Source organism: Perca fluviatilis, chromosome 4, assembly GCF_010015445.1.
Source record: "Perca fluviatilis chromosome 4, GENO_Pfluv_1.0, whole genome shotgun sequence".
Classification (NCBI taxonomy): domain Eukaryota; kingdom Metazoa; phylum Chordata; class Actinopteri; order Perciformes; family Percidae; genus Perca; species Perca fluviatilis.
In genome coordinates, this window is record NC_053115.1 from 3,211,576 (window position 1) to 3,226,575 (window position 15,000).

At 42.6% G+C, this 15,000-nt stretch overlaps 1 protein-coding gene across 3 annotated transcripts; it reads right to left on the reverse strand.

Annotated features, from left to right (window-relative positions):
• Positions 1-3,886: 3,886 nt before the first annotated feature.
• LOC120556909 (proteoglycan 4-like) lies at positions 3,887-9,146 on the reverse strand. 3 transcript variants are annotated; one of them, XM_039796742.1, is made up of 3 exons: positions 8,785-9,146; positions 5,533-6,104; positions 3,887-5,487 (listed from the first exon to the last, which is right to left on the reverse strand). In XM_039796742.1, exons 1-3 carry the CDS (start codon positions 8,981-8,983, stop codon positions 4,114-4,116), a joined length of 2,145 nt encoding a protein of 714 aa, XP_039652676.1. In that variant the 5' UTR covers positions 8,984-9,146; the 3' UTR covers positions 3,887-4,113. The 3 variants fall into 3 exon arrangements, with proteins under 3 accessions (XP_039652676.1, XP_039652677.1, XP_039652674.1); XM_039796743.1 differs by having other exon boundaries at positions 3,887-5,172; positions 5,353-6,104; XM_039796740.1 differs by having other exon boundaries at positions 3,887-6,104.
• Between the last annotated feature and the right edge of the window lie 5,854 nt (positions 9,147-15,000).

Sequence of the window (15,000 nt, forward strand, 5' to 3'; positions counted from 1 at the left end):
TTTTCTTTTTTCTTTTTTTTTTTTTTTTTCTCTCTCTCTCCTCTCTCTCTTTCTCTCTCTTTCTCCTTTTTTCTCTCTTTTTCTCTCTCTTCTCTCTCTCTCTCTTTTTCTTTTTTTTTTTTTTTTTTTTTTTTTCTCTCTCTCTCTTCCTCTCTTTTTCTTTCTCTCTCTCTTTCTCTTTTTTTCTTTTTTTTCTCTCTTCTTTTTTTCTCTCTCTCTCTCTCTTTCTCTCTTTTTTTTTTTCTTTTTTTCTTTTTTTTTTTTTTTTCCCTCTTTCCCTCTCTCTCCCCCCCCCCCCCCTCTCCCCCCCTTCTCTCCTTTCTCTCTCTCTCCTCTCTGGTCTCTGCTCTCTGATATCTCTGATTTGCATTTCTTTTTTTTTTTTTTTTTTTTTCGAACTATCATTTGCAGACACTGGAACGATCCGTCCGGTTGTGTCAACAAATCCATCTAGAAGGGGCAAACTAAATCTTCCGATCAATCTGACCCTGACTGTATAAGGATTTTATACAGAAGTTATAATTGAGGTAAGTTTGGAGACATTACCTTATTTAATCATTAAATTAATACATACCTTTGTTGTATCTCTTTTCGGTGTGGTAGTTTGTAGACGGTCTATAAGCACTCGTCTTACTGCCAGCAGCAGCAGAGAGCAGAAGCCATCAGCCAAGGGTTATTTAAATAAACTGCTGGTGTACTCACAAACTTTACAATGCCTTGTTTTATGAGTACAGAACCTATTTGTACTACTGTAGAAGTTTGGCACCATTTCGGGCATTATTAGTAGGGTTGGGTATTGTTTGGAGTTTTTTCCGATACCGGCGCTAAGTCGATATTTTTAAAACTGTGCCTGAACCGAAATATATATTATATATTTCTAATGTATATAATATAAAATATAAAAAAGGAGCACAAAACAACAGTTGGCGACATTAAAGAATGGCTTGTTTATTGCTAAGGCCATACGGTCAAAATTAAATGATTGATTAATAATGTAATAACTATAACTTATAACAATGACTTATTTCACCAGTGAATTGCTGGTAAACGACAAAAACAACCACCAGATGGGAAAAGGGTATTTTACAATAACTTTGAATGCACCACGAGGCTGGCGAGTTTCAAGTGAACGCAATGGTCTCTTTCCATCTCTAATTTCCTCTGTACAAAACTTTGACACTTACTTTAGCAAAGCAATATACATGAATAATACATGTAATTGAAATAAACAAAATTGAAGCTGTTCTCTTGCAAATTAACAAAGAGTCAATATATAAACAAAACGTATCGACGAATCCTCTACAGGGAAACACAGTCACACTTTACACCGCTTAACGTACGCTGTCAGCCTTTTAACCGCTGTGTTTAATCACGCTGCTAGCTACGTAGCATCCCGTGCAGAAATTTTCGTTCTTATTCGGTCTCTTTACTACCGTTTACGTCAGAAACGGTGCCCTGTTGGTGTGACCCATGTGAGAGGTCTCTTGTATCATTCGGAGCCAGTCGGGTTGGTAACAGCCAGTTTATTCAGCCTCTGCCTGCATTTACAATGGAAGACAATGCTGTGAATGCTCCTCTCAAAGGACAACAGCTAGCGTGCTCTGTCTCGTTGGAAATCCTCCGTTGCGGTGAGCAATTTCCTCTGTACAAAACTTTGAGACTTACTTTAGCAAAGCAATATACATGAAAAATACATGTAATTGAAATAAATAAACAAAATTGAAGCTGTTCTCTTGCAAATTAACAAAGAGTCCATATATAAACAGAATTATAATATGGCTTCTTCATACTGGGCTGTTACTTTTTATCCTTTTTCAGTATTTTAACAGTTAATAATTATGTGCTTGGCTTTTCCCACAGTGTAAACATCAAGCGGATCACAAGTAAATATCTCAGTACACAACATTTTACCACTGACTACAGCAACATTGTCACGATTTGTCTAGTACTGGAACCCAGAAGCAGACCAGGACAAGGTAAGTTGGAATAACAAGGCGAGTATTTATTTGGAATATGAATATTGAAGCGGGTAAGTCCAGATGGTTGGCAGTGGGTGAAGCAGGGAGGCTGGAGGCTTTGTGCAGATCCGAGAATGCAACTGTGAAGTTGACAGCCAGGCAGGTGTGAATGACAATCCAGGTGATTTAACTGCAGACAGAGGAACAGGTGGCAAAACAGCAAAAAAAAACACTTTCCAAAAACTTGAAGCTTGAAACGAGAGCTAAAGATACCGGTAACGCTAACTATCCGGCAGGGAATGGATGTCTGGTCACGGCTTATATGGTGCAGAGGTGATAATCAGGACCGGGTGTGCAGATTGCAGACAACAGCAGGTGTGCGAAGTTGGAGAATCAGCAGGGATGTGTTCAGGAAAACTCAGGACAAACAGACTTCAGGTTAGAGCAAAAGCAAACACAGGCAAAACAGGCTCAGGATGCTGAAGTCATGACAAACATACAACATACTGAAACGTACCTGCATTTACAATGGAAGACAACAGTGTGTGAATGCTCATCTCATTGGACAACAGCTAGCATGCTCTGTCTGGAAAGACGGCACATGTAGGTGCTAGTTAGCATGCAGAAAATATTTTTTGAGATGGTAAAACATGAATAAAATGGCTGGTAACTAATTACAACCATTGCCAAATTAACTTCAGGCAATTATTATATCTAACCAAACGAACTGGGTTCAACTTTTAAGTGCTTTTCAAGTAGTTAACGCTATGTTGTCCACAAGCATTCACAGACACGTTACCTCGTTGGAAATCCTCCGTTGCCCTGAGGAATTTCCCATAATGCTGCGCTACAATTACTCAAAGCAGGTATGGCTTTTAACAGTAGATGGCGTACTTGTGCCAATTTAATATAATTTAACCTGAACCCATTCAACTATGTTACACTGGCACCACGTTTCGGCACCCAACCCTAATTATTAGCGGGGTAATTTACGAGATACACCTTTGGTTCCATTAGCGCCTGCACTAAGCCATTCGGCTGTTAGCGCTAACACGACCAATGTTAGACTAAGGGTTTGGCTCGAGGTCATGGTGCAAAGGACCCTAGGGTGAAATTACTCCGAACCCTCCCTTTAAATACTGTTTTCAATAAACATATCTTGAAAAAAAAAAAAGAGAACTGGAGAGTATTTCTTCATTGAAAGAAGAAGAAAGAATAGCACTAAAGGCTTTAGACACATGGTTTATCCAATCACCTGCCAGGTATTTTTTTAAACAGTTTCCAATGACGGCTTCTCAGATGGTTCAACAAACCTGCTTAAAGGACAATTCCGGCGAAAAAACGAACATAGAAGTTGACAACAGATGCGTATCCACTCGATCGCTCTCTGGGACATGTTTTCATGCTAATCGAATGAGTTTGAAGCTTGAAACAAGCTAGTGCGGACCGCTGATTAGCTTACAACGCTAGTATTCGGGGCACAGGGAAAGTAAAAATAAATCGCTATTTCTATACCACTAAAAAGGCTCAAAATATCATCACGCTTCAAAGCATTGAGAACATTATTAAAAAGATAGTTTAGAAAGGCAGTAGCTCCCGAGACAGCGGCCGCCTGTATATACGATAACGCTACTGTCTTTATGATCTCTCTTTTTAATAAAGTGTCTGTACACTTACAAAGTTCTCAATGCTTCGGTTAACATGCAGGGACCCTCATTATGCTACCGTGGAAGTGTGGTGATATTTTGAGCCTTTTTAGTGGTATAAATATACCTGTGCCCCAAATACTAGCGTTGTAAGCTAATCAGCGGTCCGCGCTAGCTTCTTTCAAGCTACAAACACATTCGATTAGCATGAAAACATGTCCTAGAGAACGACAGAGTGGGTACACATTTGTTGTTAACCCCTAGGGTTCGTTTTGCGCCAGAATTGTCCTTTAAGGCCTTTTTACGTAGAACCATAAACAGGCTTTAAGTGTTAGGTTAGGAAGCCGGAGGACCACGAAAAAAACCCCACAGTGACACAGGGAGAACATGCAAACTGTTTTATTATTTTTTTATCAGTTTCATACAGGAAGTACGACTGTATTTATTAAGGGACACTAGTTTGGCATTATCATTGTATCCTGTAGTGATGCTGTGAGCTTCTTGAATGATCACTGAAGCCCAGAGTTGGATTGTGGCAGCATACGCCTATACCTTATGATGTGGACGGTATGTGCTAAATGTGGGCAAGTGACAGCAGAATATTTAACTTGACTCAAGTTGGTTGCACCCTCTGCCACACAACCTTGCCTATAGCCCATACCCTGGCCACCCCCAACGGGTCTTGCAATGGCCTTCTCGGACCACAGAACCCTTGGTGCTCCGGCCTTCACTGGTGCTCTATTTATGATAGCCTCTCCTCTGGTCTTCTCTGGTCTGTTTAGGTCTTTTGTCCTGGTCCACTCTGGTAAATAGATCTTTGGTGTTGCGCAGCGTTTTCTGGTGCTCTCTTGTTTGTCTAGGTCCTTTGTTCTGGTGCTCTCTGGTACAGAGACCTTAGGTGTTGTGGGCCGTTTCCTGTTGCTCTCTGGTACAGAGACCTTAGGTGTTGTGGGCCGATTCCTGGTGCTCTCTGGCACAGATACCTTAGGTGTTGTGGGCCGATTCCTGGTGCTCTCTGGTACAGAGACCTTAGGTGTTGTGGGCCGATTCCTGGTGCTCTCTGGTACAGAGACCTTAGGTGTTGTGGGCCGATTCCTGGTGCTCTCTGGTACAGAGACCTTAGGTGTTGTGGGCCGATTCCTGGTGCTCTCTGGCACAGAGACCTTAGATGTTGTGGGCCGATTCCTGGTGCTCTCTGGTACAGAGACCTTAGGTGTTGTGTGCCGATTCCTGGTGCTCTCTGGTACAGAGACCTTAGGTGTTGTGGGCCATTTCTGGTTGCTCTCTGGTACAGAGACCTTAGGTATTGTGGGCCGATTCCTGGTGCTCTCTGGCACAGAGACCTTAGGTGTTATGGCCCATTTCCTGGTGCTCTCTGGTACAGAGACCTTAGGTGTAGTGGGCCGTTTCCTGGTGCTCTCTGGTACAGAGACCTTAGGTGTTGTGGGCCGATTCCTGGTGCTGTCTGGTCTTGGTACCTTAGGTGTTGTGGGCCGTTTCTGGTTGCTCTCTGGTACAGAGACCTTAGGTGTTGTGGGCCGTTTCCTGGTGCTCTCTGGTACAGAGACCTTAGGTGTTGTGGGCCGATTCCTGGTGCTGTCTGGTCTTGGTACCTTAGGTGTTGTGGGCCGTTTCTGGTTGCTCTCTGGTACAGAGACCTTAGGTGTAGTGGGCCGTTTCCTGGTGCTGTCTGGTCTTGGTACCTTAGGTGTTGTGGGCCGTTTCTGGTTGCTCTCTGGTACAGAGACCTTAGGTGTAGTGGGCCATTTCCTGGTGCTGTCTGGTCTTGGTACCTTAGGTGTTGTGGGCCGTTTCTGGTTGCTCTCTGGTACAGAGACCTTAGGTGTAGTGGGCCGTTTCCTGGTGCTGTCTGGTCTTGGTACCTTAGGTGTAGTGGGCCGTTTCCTGGTGCTGTCTGGTCTTGGTACCTTAAGTTCAGTAGTGCCCTCTGGCATGGGAATGCTGGATGTGGATGGTCCTGCTCCTGATCTCAGTTGCCCCATAGTTTTGTGTTCTAGAGGCCTGGTGCTGGTCCTTTCTGGCACCACTTCCCTGTTCACTTCAGCCAGGTCAGTTTTTCCATTACTTACTGAGGACACTCTATGTGTCTTCGCGCTTTTAGGTGGCGTCAGTCTTGGATGACTGGAATATGGAGAAGACTTACAGTTCACTTCTGATGTTTTATCCGTTGTTCTCCCACTCTCCTTGTGACTGGAAATGAAAGACACCTCATGTGTCTTTACTTTGAGAGGAGTTGGCTTTAAAGGGGTAGCAGCTTTCGGTTGGGTTACAATGGGGAAACCATTTCTGTCTGATGCCTCGATTTCCTTCCCCATACTTTCTTCATCGCAAAACCCATAATCAGAATACAGTGCCTTTAAAAACTCCTCTATCTCTGTCAGAGATGGACATTTTGCTGGTGGCGTAGACGTCTCTGTGGTGGCGACTGGAAACTGCTGTCTTACTGCGGTCCCAGTCATATTTCTCAAGAACCTTTCCTCTGGAAAGGCATTTACAAAAATATGTATAAGAAACAGAGAAAACTTTCAAAAACATGCATGAGTCATAAATAAAATACACATCTCTATTCTTCTTTGCCTCAACTTGTAATTCAAGTACTCAAGTCTACCAATTCTTAGCCAAAGTAGCTCCATAATGTTTAAGATCATTAGAGTTTTCTACCAGATTCAGCATCAGTTAAACTACACAAATAATACAGTGGTATTAATGGTAATCCAATACATCAAAAGTATGGATTGAAAAAGAAAAGCCTAATATACATGCTAAAATAAATAACTGTGGGGGACGCAAGAGAAAGACCTTGGGCTCGCTGGACAATACTGGCATCTCTCTTCTACAGAGAAGACTCTAATGTAGACTCACGGTATTCCGAACACTAGAAATAAATACTTTATTTTAGGGGCAATATATACGTATATGTCATCCTTGTCTCCACCTCTCTCGACTCTAACCAACCTCCAGTTTTCAGAGCCAATCGTTTAGGAGAAATCAACGTGAGTTTCCAAAGGGGAGGGGTCTTTGACCACGACAGCAGGCAGAAGGAAGACTTAAGATCGCAAATTATTGTTTTAAAAACTTGTTAACCCACCATCAAAATGACAGACAGAAACGTTCTTAAAGGGATAAGCCACCGTTTGTTGAAATAGGACTTATCACGGTCTCCCATAGCTGTAGATAGGTGGGGTCTCCCATAGCTGTAGATAGGTGGGGTCTCCTCTAGCTGTAGATAGGTGGGGTCTCCCCTAGCTGGAGATAGGTGGGGTCTCCTCTAGCTGGAGATAGGTGGGGTCTCCCCTAGCTGTAGATAGGTGGGGTCTCCTCTAGCTGTAGATAGGTGGGGTCTCCTCTAGCTGGAGATAGGTGGGGTCTCCTCTAGCTGTAGATAGGTGGGGTCTCCTCTAGCTGTAGATAGGTGGGGTCTCCTCTAGCTGTAGATAGGTGGGGTCTCCTCTAGCTGTAGATAGGTGGGGTCTCCTCTAGCTGTAGATAGGTGGGGTCTCCTCTAGCTGTAGATAGGTGGGGTCTCCTCTAGCTGTAGATAGGTGGGGTCTCCTCTAGCTGTAGATAGGTGGGCCAAAGCATTTTTTGTGCATGCATTGTTTTAGTCCGGTGCAACACCGGCAGCGCCGCCGCTAGTTAGCTTAGCGTAGTGAATGGAATCCTATGTTGCCGGTTAGCATGTTGTGAGTAAAAGTGAGCCGACAAAAAAAACAACCTAATTACTTGCACTGAGACAAAAAATGCGTTGGCCCACCTATCTACAGCCAGGGGAGACCGTGATAAGAACTACTTCAACAAACGGTGGAGTATCCCTTTAAGGTCTCATAGAGTAGGCCTATTGAGTTACTTTTTGTCAAACTTTAGTATGTGTGTAAGACATGCCCCCAGAACCACGTAGACCAATCAGGCTTATAATTCCACGCATTGATATCTTACGGGACTTTACTGTGCTTTGTGTCGGAAGTGTTCGGAAAATCAAGTGAGTCTTCGCTTTTTTTGACCCCGCCCCCCGCTGCTGTACAGAGGCTCGTAGGCTTTCCGTTGGTAGCAGAGCTGGTGAACTGCAATCAATGACCTGTCTACAGGTGCATCTCATAACCCTTATTTGATAGCTCCTCGACTCCTCGGGCCTCGGCTGAACCGGAAGTTGTTCTGGCCCTCCTCCGTGAAGGCCATGTGAAAGCTCTTATTCCTGCTCTGAGGAGTTATGAGCGAGCATACACGAGAGCAGCTTTCCCGGAAGCTGTGTAGCTGAAAGCCGTTTGCTAACTCTGCCCATACAGTAAGGAAGGGACGCAAGTGGAGGAGTCAAGGAGGCCATTTAAGGGTTATGTAATGCACCTTATGTAACTCCCCGCAACACAGAGCCTCGCAACAGCATGCTGTGAGTGACGACTTTTGTGCATGCAGGATCGTTTGAAAGACACACACTCACGCACACACAATAGTCACACACACACACACACACACACCCCACTGTCACACAAACACACACTCGCACACACACACACACACACGCGCACACACACACTCTTTCATACATACACACACACACACACAAACACACACCACACACACACACACACATACACACACAAACACACACCACTCACACACACACACACACACCACTCACAAACACACACACACCCATTAATAATAACACTAACTTAAGCACTTAATTGGAAGTGTAATGTAATTTAATATAATGTAATATAATGTAATGTAATGTAATATAATATAATGTAATGTAATGTAATATAATGTACTGTAATGTACTGTAATGTACTGTACTGTAATGTACTGTAATGTAATATAATGTAATGTACTGTAATATAATGTAATGTAATGTAATATAATGTAATGTACTGTACTGTAATGTAATGTAATATAATGTAATGTACTGTAATAGAATGTACTGTAATGTAATATAATGCAATGTAATATAATGTAATGTACTGTAATGTAATATAATATAATATAATGTAATGTAATGTACTGTAATGTAATAGAATGTAATGTACTGTAATAGAATGTAATGTACTGTAATATAATGTAATGTAATGTAATGTAATGTACTGTAATGTAATATAATATAATGTAATGTAATATAATGTACTGTAATGTAATATAATGTACTGTAATGTAATGTAACTTACCCCACAGGTCTTGGTACTGGAAGGAGACCTCTTTGTCACCAGCTTCATAGTTAGCGTTAGAGCACCTGAAGTCGATCACCTCTAACAAATACTCAACCAAGAAGTTTGGGATGTCAGCTGGCTTTGACAGAAGCGTCGCTCTGGAAATACACTCCACCAAGCTCCTCAGTCCGTACGGACACAAACTCTGGACACTCATCTTCTACTCGTCTAGCACTTCTTCAGCAGCGCTCTCTCCGAGGAAATGTGAATACAATGTGTGTGTGTGATCTACAGAAAGGTGTGCTGAAGGTGTGTAGAATGTCTTTATGATGTCACAGAGCATTCTGAAACGGAATGTTCCGAATCAGAATCAGAATCAGAATCAGAATCAGAATCGAATCAGAATCAGCTTTATTGGTCAGGTTTGCGCAAACAAAGACATATACCCCTGACTGCAGACCCGCAGACCTCAATGTGGGCGGAGTTAAATGTTTAACCCCGCCCACTCTCCAACATTGTTCACAGGCAAGCTAACGTTAGTTTAAGACCCTCAAAATAAAACTTGAAAATAACCGTTAACATATATAACAGCTGTTACGTCAGTTCTACTTTACTTGTGCTCATTTAAACTACAATCACTCAATACTTGTCTTTATTGTTATTACTGTAAAGTCTTAATGTAGCTGTAGCCTGCTTCTCCCATTAAGTTTGACTTAACGTTATTTTAGACTGAATCTAGCTGTCAACTAGCGGTTAGCTGAATTAGTTGTTAGCTAAACTAACTAAAACGTTTTAGCCATCTATGATTGTTTCATTGCTAACGTTAGCTCAAAACGCCGTTAGCATCTAGGAGGCTACTTGATTGCTAACGTTAGCTCAAAACGCCGTTAGCATCTAGGAGGCTACTTGATTGCTAACGTTAGCTCAAAACGCCGTTAGCATCTTAGCTAGCAGTCATTTCAAAACGTTTTAGCTAGCTAGTGCCCTAAATATAGGGCACTACTTTTAGTTATCTGTGATTGTTTGATTGCTCAAAACCATGGACAGTATATTGTAGGCTACTTGTCGCAAAGTGACGCCTGCGCAATTCACATCTGCACTCGACTCACATCGGGTAGTGACCTTATATACTGTCTATGGTAGTGACAGAGGGGTTAAACGTTTAACTCCACCCACATAGAGGTCTGCGGGTCTGCAGTCAGGGGCTTCTCAACAAAGAAGGAATTGGACTCTGGTTAATCTTTGCTCTCTAAGTACAACTTTCACTTAACATACAGTACAGGCCAAAAGTTTGGACACACCTTCTCATTCAATGTGTTTTTATTTTCATGACTATTTACATTGTAGATTCTCACTGAAGGCATCAAAACTATGAATGAACACATATGGAATTATGTACTTAACAAAAAAGTGTGAAATAACTGAAAACATGTCTTATATTTTAGATTCTTCAAAGTAGCCACCCTTTGCTTTTTTTGATAACTCTGCAAACCCTTGGTGTTCTCTCAATGAGCTTCATGAGGTAGTCACCTGAAATGGTTTTACCTTCACAGGTGTGCTTTGTCAGGGTTAATTAGTGGAAGTTTTTCCCTTATTAATAAAAAAAGCAAAGGGTGGCTACTTTGAAGAATCTAAAATATAAGACATGTTTTCAGTTATTTCACACTTTTTTAAGTACATGATTTTTTTGTTACGTACATAATTGTCGTGCGGCCACGACTAACAGCTGAAGTCACAAGGACCCAACGAGATCTCGCAAATTCACGTAGAATAGAACCACCAAACCACCACCAGTTAGTTTTCATCCAGAGGAGTAGAGGGGGGACAGCTCTGTGCCGTGTTTTCAAGGTGTGGTAGCAGGGAGATATGATCCGCTGTGAGCACGGTGGCTTTTATTTTGAAAATGAACTGGATATTTATTTTGTTTCTGTGCTCGACTTCCTGTCCCGCACTATCTGCCGTGTTATCAACAAAAAACAGCAGTACAAAGACTGGAAAACTCATAAAGTCATGCAGGTAGAACTCAAAAGCAACGGCAGCAGGCGATATCACGCACAAACTGGCGAGCAAAACACAGGCAGGGACAAACTGACACAAGATACAAGACGACCTGACACGAGACAAAGGGAACACAGAGGTTAAATACATGAGGTAATGAACCAACGAGGGACAGGTGATACAGCAGGTGAAACACATCAGGGCGGGGCAGGACAATCAGACAAGGTGGGAAAACACAGGAAGTAGAACTAAAAGGGACAAGACAGAAAACCAGACTTTCACAATAAAACAGGAAACAGAAATAATCACCAACGAACAGGAATACACAGTTAAAACAGGATAAACAGAAACACACAATGAACAGGGGAATAAGGAACAGAAATATACACAACAGGAATATACACAACAGAGATATACACAACAGGAATATACACAACAGAGATATACACAACAGGAATATACACAACAGAGATATACACAACGAGAATATACACAACAGAGATATACACAACAGAGATATACACAACAGGAATATACACAACAGGAATATACACAACAGAGATATACACAACAGAGATATACACAACAGGAATATACACAACAGAGATATACACAACAGAGATATACACAACAGAGATATACACAACAGAGATATACACAACAGGAATATACACAACAGGAATATACACAACAGAGATATACACAACAGAGATATACACAACAGGAATATACACAACAGAGATATACACTCTGTATATATATACAAATATACAATAACAGTTGAAGAGAGGGAAGGAATAGTGCAATATCAGTATAGTCTGAGATTTAAGATTTGAATATAAATACAGTGCAAGGCAGTTCAGTGCAATGGTCAAATATTAATAATTATGTAATCGTAAGAATGAAAATATACATGAGTTAGATGAGCAGAACAGTGTTGAATTGACTGAATAAAAAGTTATATTTGCATCATTTATAATTTATACTTTTATTTACTCAGCTAAAAGCCATATTTAGCATGACGGAAATGTACGTTAGTTGAGGATTGCTTAGCTGTGTCTCCAAATCTCGCGAGAGTTTGTTCCTGAGACAGAAACAGGGTCTCCAACAAAGTTAACTTTTCTCCTGATGTGTCCGTCTGAAAAATGCCATTTTAGTGTCAGGATGTTCTGGCGATATGTGGCTTGTGAAAATTGGGTCCAATATTTACTTTGGTGACTGCATGGGGGTGAAAGAATTGGTCATAATCTCTGTTTACGTTCACTCCCACTGGAATCAATACAGTCAGGACCCAGCGGTCAATCTGGTGCAAACAGCAATAAATATGTGGATTACATATGGATTACAGTGCTTTACTTTTCATAGCTATATGTACAAATGGTTCAGAACAGCAAACACACACACACACACACACACACACACACACACACACACACACACACACACACTGCGTCTCACTATCTTTGTGGGGACCCGTCATTGACATAATGCATTCCCTAGCCCCTTAACCTCACCTTAACCATCACAACTAAATGCCTAACCTTAACCCTTACCCTAACCTTAACCATCACAACTAAATGCCTAACCTTAACCCTTACCCTAACCTTAACCATCACAACTAAATGCCTAACCTTAACCATCACAACTAAATGCCTAACCTTAACCCTCACCCTAACCTTAACCATCACAACTAAATGCCTAACCTTAACCCTTACCCTAACCTTAACCATCACAACTAAATGCCTAACCTTAACCCTTACCCTCACCTTAACCATCACAACTAAATGTCTAACCTTAACCCTTACCCTAACCTTAACCATCACAACTGTTGGGGACCAAGAAGCTGGTTAAACAGTGATTTGGCTCAGACTGAGCTGACTGCACAGACAAAGGATCTTGGCCTACATGTGAATCCCAAAGCCAGTTTCACCAAACTCCTACAGGCTGCTATTTGGAAGCAGAGTCCCTAAGATGGAGATTCTACATTCAACACGTGGAGGGCACGGCAGACTGGTGGTGAGACAAAGAACTGCTTCACACCTGTGAGAAGGTTGCGCTTTCCCATTGGCTGTCGGGTCTTTGAATGCACCACCCCGCCACTAGGGAGGGGATAAAAGCTGTCGGCACTGTGTGCTTCTTGGCTCTTTCCACGGTGACCCAGGTCACTACAGGAAGCACTAGTCCGGACTAGCTAGCCAGCATCACCTCGCTGGTCGAGTTGAACTGGGACAAATTTATATCGGTCTGATATACAAAGGGGATCTGAGGAAATACCGACCGGGTATTCCCTCTATCTGCAGCGGGTTTAATCAGCCTGGATTCAAGAAAAGGACAGCGTTCGGTTTCTTGCTTGTCGACATGGATTACGGCTCGTCCACTGCTCTGGACGAAACGGATCGTTAAACTCTGGCGAGAGTGTTAACTGACAAACAACGCACACCGTAAGGCTTTTACACAGTTCTGGGCAGACGTTAGAACTAGTGCGTTTTGGTTTGTTATTAATGAGCAAAGGGTTCGCGACCGCTGTGCCATTAATGTGATCTGATTGTAATCATGTATTGGCCATATCTGGTTATTAATCTGTTGCTGTGAATTGTATAACTGATCATTATACCGTTTGATTTTTGTTGTGTTAAGTAGCTGGGTTAAAACCGTAAACGCTACCTGCTAAACCACTCCTTTCACGGAGTTAGTTACTGCCCGCGAGATAATCGCGGTGAATCAGCTGTTAGCCACTAGAGTGGTTATAGTGGCCGTTTCCCTCGGTAAATCAAAAGTCTCAGTCTGTCCTAACTACACGTGGGGTCCAGACCTGGGTGGCTGAGGGAGCTGGCCATTATCTATAACTTAGATCAGAGTGTTTCTTTTCCTTTCCTCCTTTATTCTGTTCCTTTTACTAACCCACACACGGACATACAAGCTAACCACGTAGCTCCCGAGCTAACGCTGCTAATTTAACCACGTGGGTTTTGTACAGAGCTAATAGGTGATTTAGCATATGGTATAAACGTGCGCGTTGCCTAGCAAACCCCACCTCGGCTTCTTCAGCCCCCTCTCCATGCACTCAGCACCACTACCGCCCTCTTGAGGCTAAATGGTTTTGTGCAGCTCACAGGAGTGGCCATTTTTGGAGTTGTTTTTGTATTAGAACTACATTTCGACACCGCCCCTCCCCTTTCACTCACTCTCTCACACACACACACACACACACACACACACACACACACACACACACAGTAATTAGCAGAAAATAGCAGAAGTAAGAGTTGATGTCAGAAGCTCCTTCATGATCAATGATTAACAACAGGGCATTGCTACTGTATGTGCCTGTTGTGTACATGTTGTCATCGTTACACATGTAAACACTACCCACCATCACATGAAGCTCACAGGCTGCCAGGAGAGCACTGAGGCCGTCTCATTCAGCCATGTGAGATGTTCCCCGCAGCGAAAACAGATGGGGGAGTTCCCCCCCTTTGTATTGAACGAGAGGTGGAGCGCTGCAGAATAGCTCTTCTCTCAGCAGGAGGATAAGTACACCTCCTCTTGCCTCTCAGCCTCGGATACTTTCAGTAACAGCGGCTGTCTTCTGCAGCTCCGGTATGTGCTTTGGCTCGGGGAGAAAGGAAAGTGGCAAACGTGTAGGTTACACTCTTTGGTACAGTCGTGTGTTCATCTTCTGTATTTACAAGTTGCAACACATTCTCACTCCCATCTCGTTAAATACGGACGCTCGGTCAGGTGCCTTCGTCGTCGTTGTTGACGCTAAAAGTCTCCTTTAGCGCCATGTAACGCGCTTTAACTAAACGCGCTTGGTCGGGACTATTGGCGTCACTTTTTGACGCAGTTATGTCAAGGCCGGTTACACACTGGCTGCGTGAGCGTGGCGTTTCTGTTGCGTGGATTTTTCTATGTCGTTACACACCAGAAAGGTGTCTGACCTCGTCTGGACACATGGATGTTTCCCATTGATAAAAAGAAATACCATGTTAAAGCGCCCATATTATACTCATTTTCAGGTTCATAACTGTATTTTAAGGTTGTACCAGAATAGGTTTACATGGTTTAATTTTCAAAAAAACACCATATTGTTGTTGTACTGCACAGCTCTCTATCCTCTTTTAACCTGGTTTCTGTTTTAGCTACAGAGTGAGACCTCTTTTCATCTTCTTCTTCTGTACTATCTTTGATTGCACTCGCACATGCGCAGTAGCTCAGATGTAGAGCATGTCAGCT